Genomic DNA, 13582 nt, shown 5'->3' on the forward strand with positions numbered 1-13582 from the left:
ACCAGGGAAGCCCTAAAATAAACTTTTTATTTCAGAATATAAGTATTTTTTTTACAATGATTCGGCACTTACTTCATTCTTCTTTTTTGCTGAATCACACAATATAGAATTCATCAGAATCCCCGTGCTTTTAGGACAGAAGCCTGTAGCAGTCTACAGGGCTGTAGCAGTAGCATTACTACAAACTGACTACAGAGCAGAGAGCTTAAGCAGGGCAGGGAGGAGTAAGGACACGGGCTAAAATCACTGGAATGTAAGCACACATGGTGGCGTCAAAGAGTTGATGGAGTCTGTCTACTAGAGGAAGTGAGATGGCAAGCTGGAGGGGGTTGGGAGTGGAGTGCTGGAAATGGAGACCATTGGTGATAACCAGGTCGGGGGGCAGGTCAGGGAGCTGGGAGGCCAGTGTTGGCAGGCTCTTCTCTAAGGATATTGACATCATCAAGGGCCTTGTGTTGGAGACTGACAGCAATCAGGCTCCAATCTTTTCTAGTGGGGAGTTACCCAGGGAAGTCTGGAGATGGAGGCGGGAAAGAGGGATGATGCGTGCTTCTGAACTCCAGTATTTTAGGAGGTGAGCAGGGACCGCTGTCTGCGTGTGACAGTGAGTAGGGGGGAGGGCGCCTGCCCCACCTCCAGGCCCAGTGATGAGCGAGGGAAACCAGCTACTACTTGTGAGGTCAGCAAGGGATGTCACGTCCTGGGAGAGACGTGGGTTTTCATTAGAGCAAAAGGTGGAGGAAAGAGCTAGAGGAAATAGGAGAGATTTTACTAACAACGTGCCATGTGTCCCAGGAGAGTGGCAGGTTTGGGGGAGTTGGGGAGGGGAGTGCAAGATGGGTGTGCAGAGCTGCAGGGGGATAGCAAGCTTTCTATTTTCAATAGTGATGAAAATGGAGATGACTTGGCAAACATAAACATGTTGAAATGCTGTGACTCCAGACATAAACGACACTTCGATGTACTCACTGTTGGCAGCATGAAGTTCAAATTGTTTAGCCATTCACACAGGAAGTTGCACCATCATATACTAAAAATAGCTACTCACATTGTGGTTTATGGGTCCGTATTTCTAATGGAATAAAACGTCAGGAGCACATGATTATTGGCATAAAATTCCTTAGTTCTTCATTATTAGTCAGTCTCTCCCCGAGCAAACTGATTCAGAAAGTCAGGTGACAGTCATCTGGGCTGTTTCCTTATATTGGATCTATCTTGAATCATTCCATTATCCACTTTTCTGTTCTTGATGAAAGTTTATAAGAGTTTTAAATGATTTTATCTGTATATGGCCTAATGTGCCCCTGAAAGAAAAGTACTTCCAGGAAAATACTATGCACCAGTATAAAGGGGGAGAAGCAGAGGTGACTTATTCTCTTCCTGCTTCAAATTCATTTATAAATGAACCAGACAACTGATTTTCTGTTTTTATGGGTTGGAGTAGGGTTCAATGAACATGTGGTTTATTTAACCTGCATATTAACTACATCCTTCATTTCTCTCTTTTCTTCTTGCTTTTGCCCCTCTAAGTAAACTTAATAGGTGAAATAAGGAAAGAGAGGTACAAAATATAAGTGAAAAATGAAGGTTACAAAATTATTTTGCAAACACACACGTTTATCTAGCAACAGGAAAAAAGACTAGAAATAACCCCAGAATATTAAAATCGGTTATCAGTGACAGAATGATGGGTGTTTGTTTGACTTATTTGAATACATTTACGAGCTACGATGTGCCTAATATAAAGGGGGCGGGGATAATCAGTTAGTATGGGTGTGGAGGAACCGACGAAATAATTCCTAATCTGAAGGTCTGGATAGAAAATATTTAATCTTGCCTACAAAACACCTTCGGTCTTAATGTTAAGGTTTTTATTTTTGGCCATACTGAAGATTTTCTAAAATTAATCAAATTCCACAAAACCTTGTTGCTTTGTGTGAAAGGCAATTTATTAGTATCAAGTAGTATAGGTTGCTTCAGTTTAGCAAATGCATGACGATGACTGATTTTCTAAATGATTCTGTTTATACCCATACCTGAGACGTACGTGGTCCTCGTGCCTTAAATGTGGCCTCAAGGACTTAAGCATCTTAGTTTGTGTCTCTACCACGCAATGTGGAGACTTTGGGAATCTATTCCTACATCAACCACAAGTTGATGGTAATGAGGGTCCTTGGAAATGGAGGTCCTGCAGCTAAAGGAATTAGTTTATGAGTCTGGGGTAAATATCAGATAATTATGAATTTACATATTGTTCTGCATTCATCACTCTACTTCCTTCTTTGGTTGTGCAACTCTGAACAAATATATATTATATATTAACAACTACAGCACTGTGTGGTGAGTGTAAGGTACATATGAGAATAGAGAACCTGCGACTGAAAGGTTCAGGAAGAGCTGCTTGGAGAAAAGCATCTGTTTGACGCTTAGCTTTCATCTTAGTACCTGGCATATAGCACAAGCTCACTGAACATTTCTGGCTGTGACGATCAGGCTGCATCCCAGCGATGAAGCAGGCGTTAGCTGGAGGACAGAGGTGGGGAGGATGTGGTGTAGATGGTAATTCTGGGTAAAAGGAGCAGCAGGTAGGAGTCAAGGGAGAGGGACGGGAGGAAGTATGATTACCCAGCGTGGCTTGAGCATAAGCTGCCTTAGTCTGTTCAGACGCTGTAACAAAGTACGAGAGACCACGCAGCTTCTGAGCAGCAGAAACTTATCCCTCACAGTTCTGGAGGCTTGGAGTTGGAGACCAAGGTGACAGCATGGTCAAATTCTGGTGAGAGACCTCTTCCAGGGTGCAGACTGCAAACGTTTTGCTGTATCTTCACATGGTAGAAGGGACAAGGGAGCTCTCAGGGGTCTTTTTCATTTTTTTAAAAATAACTTTATTTTATTTATTTATTTTTGGCTGTGTTGGGTCTTCGTTGCGGTGCGCAGGCTTCTCATTGCGGTGGCTTCTCTTATTGCGGAGCACAGGCTCTAGGCATGCGGGCTTCAGTAGTTGCGGTGCATGGGCTGAGTTGCTCTGCGTCATGTGGGATCTTCCCGGACCAGGGCTCGAACCCGTCCATGTCCCCTGCATTGGCAAGCTGATTCTTAACCACTGTGCCAGCAGGGAAGCCCTCAGGGGTCTTTTTTAAATTGAATTTTATTTTTGATTGAAGTAGAGTTGATTTACAATGTTGTGTTAGTTTCAGGTATACAGCAAAGTGATATATAGATATATATCTCTATATATTCTTTTTCAGATCGTTTTGAAACGATCTGTCTTTTATAAGGGCACTAAATCCCATTCATGAGGGCCTCCCCTCATGACCTATCACACCCACAAAACCCCATCTCCAAATACCATCACCTCGGAGTTAGGATTTCAACATGAATTTTAGGGCGACAGATTCAATCTATGGCAGCATAGTGTACTGGGAGGGGTGTAAATCAGGAGAGAGAAGCATGATGAAGGGTAAGCAGGGTTTAGATCATGGAAAGTTTTCTTCCCCCATACTTAAGAGTTTGAATTTAACACAAAGGCTTTGGTTAACAGTTTCATTTTTGAAGCAGGGAAATAAAAACCCAATTTGTTGACTTTAGAGAGATGACTCGAGGCTGCAGGTCACAGAATGACATGCCTGGAGGATGCAGGACCCGTTGGGAGGTCCCTGCCATGAACTAGGTGAGGCATGGGGAGGGAAGGCCAGTGAGATGGAGTCAGTTGTCTGGGAGACGGGACACACGGCGGCTGGCAACATGTGCTGGTGGGTAAGGAAGAAAGAGTGAGAAGAGTGTGGGGGAGGCACAGGCTCCTGACTTGGGTAACGAGGGAAACACTCCGGACATTTCATGGCACGAGCACTACGAGAAGAATCTCACGTTTTGCACAGTTTGGGATGTTCTGAGTTTGCTTGTGATTTGCAGGTGCAGATATTTAGCTGGAGCTGGTGGGGGGGAAGTTAGGAGACAGAGGTCAGTGTTGAAGGTAGGGCCAGCACAGAGGACCTATGAGAACAGACAAGCGTGTGAACTGGGGCCAGGACGAGGGGTCTCGGCTGACTTAGATCATCTAGAGGCAAGAAGGAGGAGAAGCAAGGAAGGACAGTTTCACAGACACTGAGAAAAGCATCTCAAGAAGAGAGTGGTCAACATAGCCAAATGCTGCAGCGATTGAGTGACGCAAAGATGGAAAACTAAGTATCACATTCAGCAACGGGCAAAAAATGACCCTTGCAGAGTGTAGGAGACAATTAAGGAAGCGGGCTGCTGCGCTGACCGCTCTTTGCAGATTTATAGTAAAGGTTCAGGACTGTAGGATGGACTTCAGTACTTGCGAATTTCTTCTTTAGCCTCTTCTTGAGGCTGATGATTCGTGCATTAAAAAAGCTTGGAGAGGGAAACAGGAACTCAGCTTTCCGAGGGACTGGCGGCCCCCCCGCAGGGCCTCCTCTTCTCACGGGGCCCTGGGTCTCCGGGTGCCGGGCAGCCAACTTCCCCACTGACGGCTGTAAGCAGCTGGCGGCTAAGCTCAGATCCTAGGCCTGTTTTTATAAGGCTGTGCTCACGCTCACCCTGCAAAAAGGGACGGCAACAGGTGAGCGGCATCCGTCTCCTGGGCACAGTGCGTCCAGCTCTGCCCTGGCTGGCGGATCCGGACCTGCCCTTCCGCTGGCGGGAGTCTCAGGCTGTGCTAACGGACACCATGGGTATCACTTGGGATGATGTGACAAAAAAAGAAGACACAAGCACAAAACAAAGCGTACCTGAAAAATAAAAATCCATCGTAATAGAAAGGGTTTTACCAGTAAAGGGAAATGCCATCTTTTAATGACATTAAGAATGTGAGCTGACATCTGATTCCAGCAACCAGCAGACTGAGCCATCTTGCTATAAACACCTAGACAACTACAGTAAACAGAGCACAAAATTATTTTTTAAATCACATAGCTAAGCTTATAAGAAAGGTGACCAAATGAAAAGCTTACCAAAAAAGGCTCACATTGATGCAGTTGTGACTTCTAAGGAGGGAGGGGGAAGGCAAAGGTTGGGGCAGGTATATGGCCTCATGTGCAACGTTCTTTCTATGAAAAAAAGACAAACTTTAAACCTAACGTGGCAAAGCAGCAAGAGCTGTTCGATCTGAGCGGTGGGCACTAGAGTCTGTTTTATTGGTCTGTACTGAACCATACGCTTGAAAGAGTTTGTAAAGTCTCATTTTCTAAACATTGGCTAAACTCAATGTTTTCCTATTATTCCTTTTTCTATTTGGGGGAAGATAAGTTATTGTTAAACAGATAGTTGGCACACAGTAGATCAAAACTTGCATAACTCCCGCTGCTTTTACTCTACTTGTGTAAACGCTATAAAATCGTTGACATATGCTTTTCTTTCTTCCTCTAATTAACTCACCTCCCACCTCTTTGTCGGCGCAGCAAAACGCTTTCTCACAAACCCAAGTGCCAACGCCTCTGTGCAGCTACCCGAGCCTCTTCCTGAGCTCCCCACCCCTCTAATTGCCCCAAGACCCTTGTACTTGCCTCTAATAAAGCACTCACCATATTATATGGTGACTATTAGCTCCTCAAAGGCAAGAGCCGTGACTTGTTGTTTAGTTACCCAGCACGTCCGGTTGGAAGTCATTTAATGACTTTCGTAAAATACGAAACACCTTACAAATGTTCATCTATGTACAACAGGAGTCCTGTTATCTCCTGGCCTCCTGGCCTTCCTTACCGTGGAGCTAATCACGTTCCCTTCGCCGTCACGCCTGTCGGGACCAGCACGTGGAAGTGCCGTGCTGGCAGGCGGCTCCTGGGTCCGTGCTGCTCCCGGTCGTGGCTCACTATCATGCATCTCAAAACGGGGTCATTTAAATCTGCCATAAAGTCTGAGGCCTTCCAGTGAGAAAGCACTACAACTGGACTTACTCGTACGTGTTCATCCAGCATCTTTGTACAACAGTACAAGTTAATAGAAGACGTTTTCCCCATGGCTGTTCACGACAGCATCTAGAAGAGCCTGGAAGTGCACCCCAAAGTTCCCTTAAGCCTGTAATCGTGGTACAGAAACCGAGCGGCCGTCCCAGTGCTCTGCTTCTCAAAAGCAAAGACCAGATCCATATACAAGGCCAGTGAGAGTGCCAACAGCAGAACTGGGAAAGCCACCTCTTTTTCTTCGTAACTGAGGACAGTCAGCATCCTCTTCACTTTATAAGTCTGGTTTTTTTTCTTTGTTTTTTTGTTTTTTTTGCGGTACGCGGGCCTCTCACCGTTGTGGCCTCTCCCGTTGCGGAGCACAGGCTCCGGACGCGCAGGCTCAGCGGCCACGGCTCACGGGCCCAGCCGCTCCATGGCATGTGGGATCCTCCCGGACCGGGGCACGAACCCGTGTCCCCTGCATCGGCAGGTGGACTCTCAACCACTGCACCACCTGGGAAGCCCTATAAGTCTGTTTTAAGAGAGAATACAAGATACTATATACTAACCTAAGTTTCTTTTAATTGCCTCCCAAAATGTTTATAACATGACAATAGTTTCTTTTAAATAATTTTTAACCAGTTAAAAAGTCAATGACTCCTGAGAGTATTACTATTGAACTAAAGAATCCTTCAATGCAAAAAGACCATTGCTTCTCAAGACAGGCCTGATATTCAGTTCTAGAGATGGAATTTAAAGCCTCTGAAATCAGCAAACACACACATATATTTTTAAACTACTGTTTAATCAGTTTTAAAGACACACAAATTAGAAAAAAAACATTTATATGTTCAGTTAAAAACATCTTTAAAACCCAGCAATAAGCCACCAGTGCAGCTCTGAGGACACACAGACTAGAAACAAGTGGTTATGAAATTATCACATCACAGTGTAACTGACATAGTGGTAACTTTAATTTACCATACAACAGGAACTACTTTATGGATCTGTCGAAAAATAACACATCTTTAAAAAAATATTTTGGAATCATAAAAACAAAAAGCACAGACACCACGTTCTATTCTCCCCCAGCGAAGGCAAATGAAGGGCTGTGAATACTGGCTACCGGAGCTCGGGCCCCCCTCGTGTTGGGGTAACAGTGTCCAACTACTCCTACGCAGAGATCAAGATGCAAGCTTTAAAGGAAGGCAGGAAGGAAATCCCACGTTTTCACTCTGCATGGAGGAGGGTTTCTCTTGTTCCGCCGGAATTATTTTCACTCTCATTCCTACTGCTTTCCATCGTGCCCCTTGGGGCTCGGGGAGGCAGGTGCGGACGAGTGACAGAAGACGGAGCATGTGTGCTGGTTTGATTCCTCTCTCCTGCGATTAAAAAGTCAGGAGCAAACGTACTTTGTTGACGAATCCGTAGATACAGAACCAAAAATACTTAACATCGGAAAAGAAGCATATTTGAAAGGTCTGTCCAACCCTTTACATGTGTTTGCCCTTTAATAGGAAAAACAAAGAGGAATATTGACAAATCAACTTCTCAAAGTTAACCCAAAATAGAGACTGGGCAGGATACAGTCACTTACGACTCCAGTAAAAGGCAGCCAGTCACTTTTTCCATTTCAAACATGGTATCAAGAAAATGGTTAGTCCTTCTACTGATGTTGCCCTGTAACTTCTGGTTTTTCATTACATTTCCATTTCTTTTTATAGTAGCAAAACTTGATAAAATGTGACTGGAGAGATGGCTATCATCACTGAGGAAGTTAGACAGGGGTTTTGCATGGATCTTTATACTCTTATCTATAGATCATACAGTCCTGGGGTTTCTTTTGTTTTGTTTTGTTGCTTTATAAAAGGTGTACTGAAAGAAGACAGTTATAATCAGCTTTAAAGGCAAGACAAATTAGTTGGCATAAAAATGTGTCTTTAGGCTCCATTTCAGAAAGTCTTCCCAATCAATGACCTCTAGAAGCTTGTCAGTTCTTTACTGGGGTTTGCATAACGTTTAAAAACCTATTAAAATAAATATTATTTGAAAACATATATAAAACTTTATTAAGCAGCCCACCAAGTAAAAGGTAATTGGCTGCATCCTCTGTACAAGAGCTCAGAAAGCAGCTTAGTTGTTGATTCTAAGAGCAGTCCTACAAAATGCCAACATGGAAAATTTCATTTAAAATTGTCTTCTGTAATGAGTTACTATAAATAGATTTGACTAAGTGGTGCCGCAGGAAAACACGGTAGAGACCCTCTGCATCCTAGTCTTTCAAATCCATATTTCAGAGTGAAATTTCTTTTTTTAAAGCAAATCTTTTTCTTCAGCATAAGGAGTGTGCACTGATACAAACACACTTTTACAAGGAAGGGCTGTAGAAAGCAGAACTTTCAGCATCTAATTTAAGCGTCTAAACGATCAGCTACTCATTAAATGTACCCTGGGTTACCTGTAGTTTTTATAAAGTCCTGGAGGGCAGTTAAGATTACATTTCACAGTGTTACTTAGAATTCTGCACCTCTGGTAAATATGATGTATTCAGTGTCAGCCAGGATGGACTATTAGTGGCTGAATAAAACTCTACGAAATGCTGGTTCATATCTAAACCTCTGGACAAATGCTTCGCTGACACAGCAATAATAGGCACCATTCTGAAACAATTATTCTCTCAAGTAATTTTTTCTTTCGACTAAAATGCAGAACTCTTCAAATCAATAAACTGATAATTTTGGACAATTTAAAATAAGGAAACAAAAAAGCACAAATGTCCAGAGTTGTTCATGAACTTACAAATGAAAATTTACAAGGTATACATTTTAAATAGGAAAGATTTTTGTCCCAAGTGTAATCTAGTCCTCGAATAAAAGTACAAATTTTATAATTATTTTAATGTCAACATTTTAAAGTATTTTTTTCTGTAGTTTAAAATAAGGTATAACTAAATTAAATATTCTTTAAATATCTTTGAATGAAATAATATTTGAGAAGTTATATGGTGGTAAACCCTGTCCAGTAAAATTGATAATTCATATAACATAGTTTTTAGCATATATATTCCTCAGTTGTACACAGCACACACAGAAACCAAAAAAGCAGAGAAATCAAAAAGAGAAAATATTTTCCTTCAGTGGAGACTATTTCGTTATGAAAGATTCATTTCAAGGGCTGTATTCAGTAGACATGGTATGCTGCACGCCTTCTGATTGCCTCAAAAAACTTGAAAAGTCAGGGCTTTGAGCTCAAGTAGTAAAAATAAGTGACCATGAAGATAATCTTGATGGTGAATCTGCCCCGGTTCGTGACTCTTACAGATCTTGCTAATGGTTTCCATTCATTACAAACACAACTGGTCACAAACTCTTGGAACTAACCCTTTGGGCTTATTAAGGAACTTTCGGCTGGAGGACAGGTCACTCGTCCAAGTCACAAGGCTTACTAATGTCTGAGCCAGATGAATACCCAGGTCTCCTCCCAGGACAATTAGTGCTTCGATGTGGGTTACCTCTACTTTTTAAAACTATTCTTTTTACTGAAAAAATTTTCTCAAAACTGGTATCTGTGGAAATCCTGTATGTGAACGTCACACATGGTGGGAATCAGTAACAAAAATACTTTTTAAGCAAAAGTATGGTGGAGGCATAAGTGGTGGCTGGACATTTTGGAAGCCAAATAAACCTTCTCTATTATGCTGGGTATTTTAGAAGCTAAGTAAATTTCTTCAATTACCCTGAGTTCCAATTATAAATGCTTATTTTAAAAACCAAGAATAAGCGGGTTGTAAAATGGTGACAGCTGAGATACATCAAAATAAATTAACTGCTATTGTTTCAAAAAAATAAAATTGTGGGAAAAATAAGTATTTTGTCCATTTTTTTCCCTGAGTAGTATAATAATAACCAAAAATATTGATATAAATATGATGCTGATTGATCATCTCTGGAGTGGTTTCATGGCAACTGAAGAGTGGAGAAATAATATAAATATGCCCTGAATCCTATTCTGTTGATTAAAAAAGAAGCACATGTTACAACGAATCCCTTTAAGTTTAACATAGTAGAGCTAGACCAGTCTTCAATTCTTCTATTATAATTAGAAGTAAAGTATTAATCCTTACAACACTCCAAGTAGATATATTCAGTTTATAGAGCACAAAAGGTCTCTTCTTGAGGAGGAAGGTCAAGCTGAGAATGAGAATTATTTCTTTAGTTTTTCTCCTAGATTGTATACCTGTGATTATAATTTCTCCAAAATTAAATAAAAGCTATTCAAAACCCATTTCATACAAAAAACAAAAAACAAAAAACCTAGATAATCCAGGGGGATGGAAATCAGTCAAATTGTATATATAAGGTATTATCTTCAAAGTAATTGGAAAATTCATCAATTATCTTGCTTTCTAGATGGCAGTGCTATGATTACCTTCATTGAGCAAAAAACAGATAACAGTGATATTAGGTTTATAGGCTGAGGAATAAAAAATAGTCAGGTAATAGAACTAAATCATGATTATTTGTTAATGGCTAGGTAGGCTGAACAAAAAGAAAGTTTTTAACGCACTTTCTTATTTTCACTTATGACATGCCTAGACTTGTCTTTTAACCTCTACATTTGTTTACTTTTTCTTAATAGTGATCAGATTCTCTGCAGCATTAATTAAATGCGGAGACATTGTGGGGGGCAGATACTTTCCATGATTATTCTTTTCTAGTCTCTGACATTCCACAGTTTGCTTAAATTCAATGCATGGGAAAACAGAAAATTTATTTAGCAAACCATCTTTTCCCAGGAGGTAACAGGGCATGGCTAACATCATCAGGTGGAGAAAAAAAAAAAATTACCTTTAGAAAAATAAAAACATTTCATATAAACAAAGACGGGGCTATTTCTAAAGTTCTGGGAAGGTACACTGATATCTTTGCTGATTAGACCTCAAAAGTTCCAAGTACATTTGCTTTTCCTTTCGTCTTTAATTGAAATACTACACAGCTTAAGCCAGAGAGTTGTTCTGTCCTTAACTTCATTTGCAAATTTATTAATGACAAAAAAAAGAGAGACTCATCATAGATACACAATTTGCATTTCATTTAAAAATTTAAGGCAAAAAAGAAAATAAATTCCACAAAAGATGGGTCACAGAAAAGTGAACTCAGAAGGCCCTGCCCATCCTTCTCCCTTTCCGCCCGTGATTCATCATCTCCGGCCGTGGCCCTGATGCCAGACTGGCATCACACCCCACTCCTCTGCTTTCAGCTACTGCAGCATCACAAGACTGTGGGGTTAAAGGAGACACCCAGCAATTCAGGTGAAATTAATTATGGTGAAACCAGCCCATAAGATAAAAGCACATTTTTCCACTTAAATAATCTGAAACTCATTAACAAGAGTTAGTGGCAAAACTTTTATGTGAGAAGTTAAGAGTTAGGAAACTAATTTATATTATTCTCTACAGAGGTGGTTCAGACCCAATGACTTTAAGTTTTCATTCTCCTAAAACTTTCCCAAATACGAATTAAATTGTCAAGGATAAAAAAGTGATTAGCTAGAGAGTAATTTCACTCAGTGATTTTTCTTTTTCAAAACCTTCAAGCAATCTCCCACTATTATTTTCACAATCCTTTTATCATTCTATATAATTTATGCTTGATACATTTCTTTTAAAAGTCAACGTAATAAAAAGTTATTAAACTTTTATGTCTTACAGAATCACAAAGAACTCAGATAAATAGGGATGAAGAGCACACGTCTGCAGAGCATCGGTCACCTGCCCTGCACACCTGTGTGCGCTGGTCCCAGCTGCCACTGGCTCAGGCTCCGGCCCCCGCAGTGCTTTCTTCATTCACGTCTTCCTTCTTTCCTTTGTCATCTTCTCTCTCTCTCCCTTGTTTTTTTTTTTTTTTTTTTTTTTTTTTTTTTTTTTTAAGAAAAATAGCTTAAAATATCACATTACCAACCTTTAATTATGTTTAAGAAATCCCTCCTTGAAGGGCTCTCTGCCTGACACAGGGTAATTAAACTCTCCAGGAAATTGGCATCCATCACTTTACAGTTTCACAACATACTGTAGTCATTTGAGATACTTTAAGAAAACCCTTCAAATACTGAGATGTTTATTGCATTTTAAAGTATCCACAGTCTTAAATATCCTGTTCAAATTCCTCCGGAATTCCTGTGCAGCATACAACATCTAATATTGAAATAGTGTTCTCACAATACTACACTTGAAAATACCATTTAGGAAACAATATTTTAGGAAATAGACAGTTTAAGGCAAGACATTCATTTGGAAAAGTTAATTTTTCTCAATCATCTAGATTGACACAATTATTTTTCCATCTCTTCAGTGCCTTGGGATACACAACATACATTCAGCAGCAGGGCACACTTATGACCCTACGGACATATGCTGAGGTCCTGAGTGCCCATTGAAATAATGGAAACATTTTTGATAAGGCATGGCCCACAGGGACATGGCATGGGAGGGGTCTTTCACTCCATTTTCAAGCTGGTATACAGGGCATTCCCTACCTAAAACTGTCCGATTTCCCCCCACGTGATCTCTTTCCCAACAGACACAAACCCCTTGAAAGGTGCTAAGATTGGTTTCCGTTAACAGACAAAAAGTAGCCATCAGAGTGCTTTCCCCATCATTGCTTTAATGATGGATGTCTAGAGGCTCTTTCCTGATTCTGATTGCAAACATTGTTTGTTGTGGAAAAACTATTCTGTCCCAAAGAATTTCCTCTTTCATCAAACTTTTTGGATCGTGACAGCTGAACGTTTTCATGTGTATTCTTTCCTCTTTGAGTTTTTTTCACCGGTAACAACAATAATACTAAGATACCAGCAGAGTGAAGGCTGTAATACCAGGAGCTAAAAAAAAAAAAGGGAAAACTTTACTTTATTATATTCTGATAATTAACAAGACTTAATTTGACATTTGTCAAAATGTCACAAGCCCCACCTAGGATGTCTATATTTACTACACTATTCTTTTTTATTTTTAATTTATTTATTTTTGGCTGCACTGGGTCTTCGTTGCTGCGCGCGGGCTTTCTCCAGTTGTATCGACGGGCTTCTCGTTGCGGGGGCTTCTCTTGCTGTGGAGCACGGGCTCTAGGCGTGCGGGCTTCAGCAGCTGTGGCGTGTGGGCTCAGTAGTTGTGGCTCGCGGGCTCTAGAGAGCAGGCTCAGTAGCTGTGGTGCATGGGCTTAGGTGCTCCGTAGCATGTGAGATCTACCCGGACCAGGGCTCGAACCCGTGTACCCTGCATTGGCAGGTGGATTCCCAACCACTGCGCCACCAGGGAAGCCCTACACTAGTCTTTTACCCATCCCCCTTAGATGAAACTCTAACCATGTATGCCAGTGGGTATTTATAAAGCACTCATACTAGATATCATATTGCATTCCTTTGTAAAGGTCATAAGGCCAGGACTAAGTAGAACAAAAACCAAAATGTACTTATTAATAGCTGCAGAGATCTGAAAAAAAAGTCTCAAATCCATAGAATCAAATATTGAGCAAAGTACGGAGGTAGTAAAGGGACAGTAATAGCCTTGCCTGCTATTTACTGTCCCTAATTAAATTACAAATATTCCAGTGATGTGAGTAATAGATAAGCAATATTGCTTCTTGATGGTTGCAAAATAAAGGTCACAAAATAAAGGTCAC

The 13582-nt window shown here is 40.9% G+C and overlaps 1 protein-coding gene across 2 annotated transcripts in view; it reads right to left on the reverse strand.

Moving 5' to 3' along the window:
- Nucleotides 1-6689: 6689 nt before the first annotated feature.
- Nucleotides 6690-13582, reverse strand: part of MBOAT2 (membrane bound glycerophospholipid O-acyltransferase 2) — a 117814-nt gene continuing 110921 nt past the window's right edge. Inside the window, exon 13 of one of the 2 annotated variants that reach the window (XM_082851929.1) lies at nt 6690-7285. In XM_082851929.1, the coding sequence (XP_082708055.1) occupies nt 7192-7285 (94 nt within the window). In that variant the 3' untranslated portion in view covers nt 6690-7191. Of the gene's footprint in view, nt 7286-8167; nt 12783-13582 lie in introns of those variants that run through there. The other variant, XM_082851928.1, reaches the window with a different exon arrangement.

Source organism: Leucopleurus acutus (assembly GCF_964270905.1).
Source record: "Leucopleurus acutus genome assembly, chromosome: 12".
Classification (NCBI taxonomy): domain Eukaryota; kingdom Metazoa; phylum Chordata; class Mammalia; order Artiodactyla; family Delphinidae; genus Leucopleurus; species Leucopleurus acutus.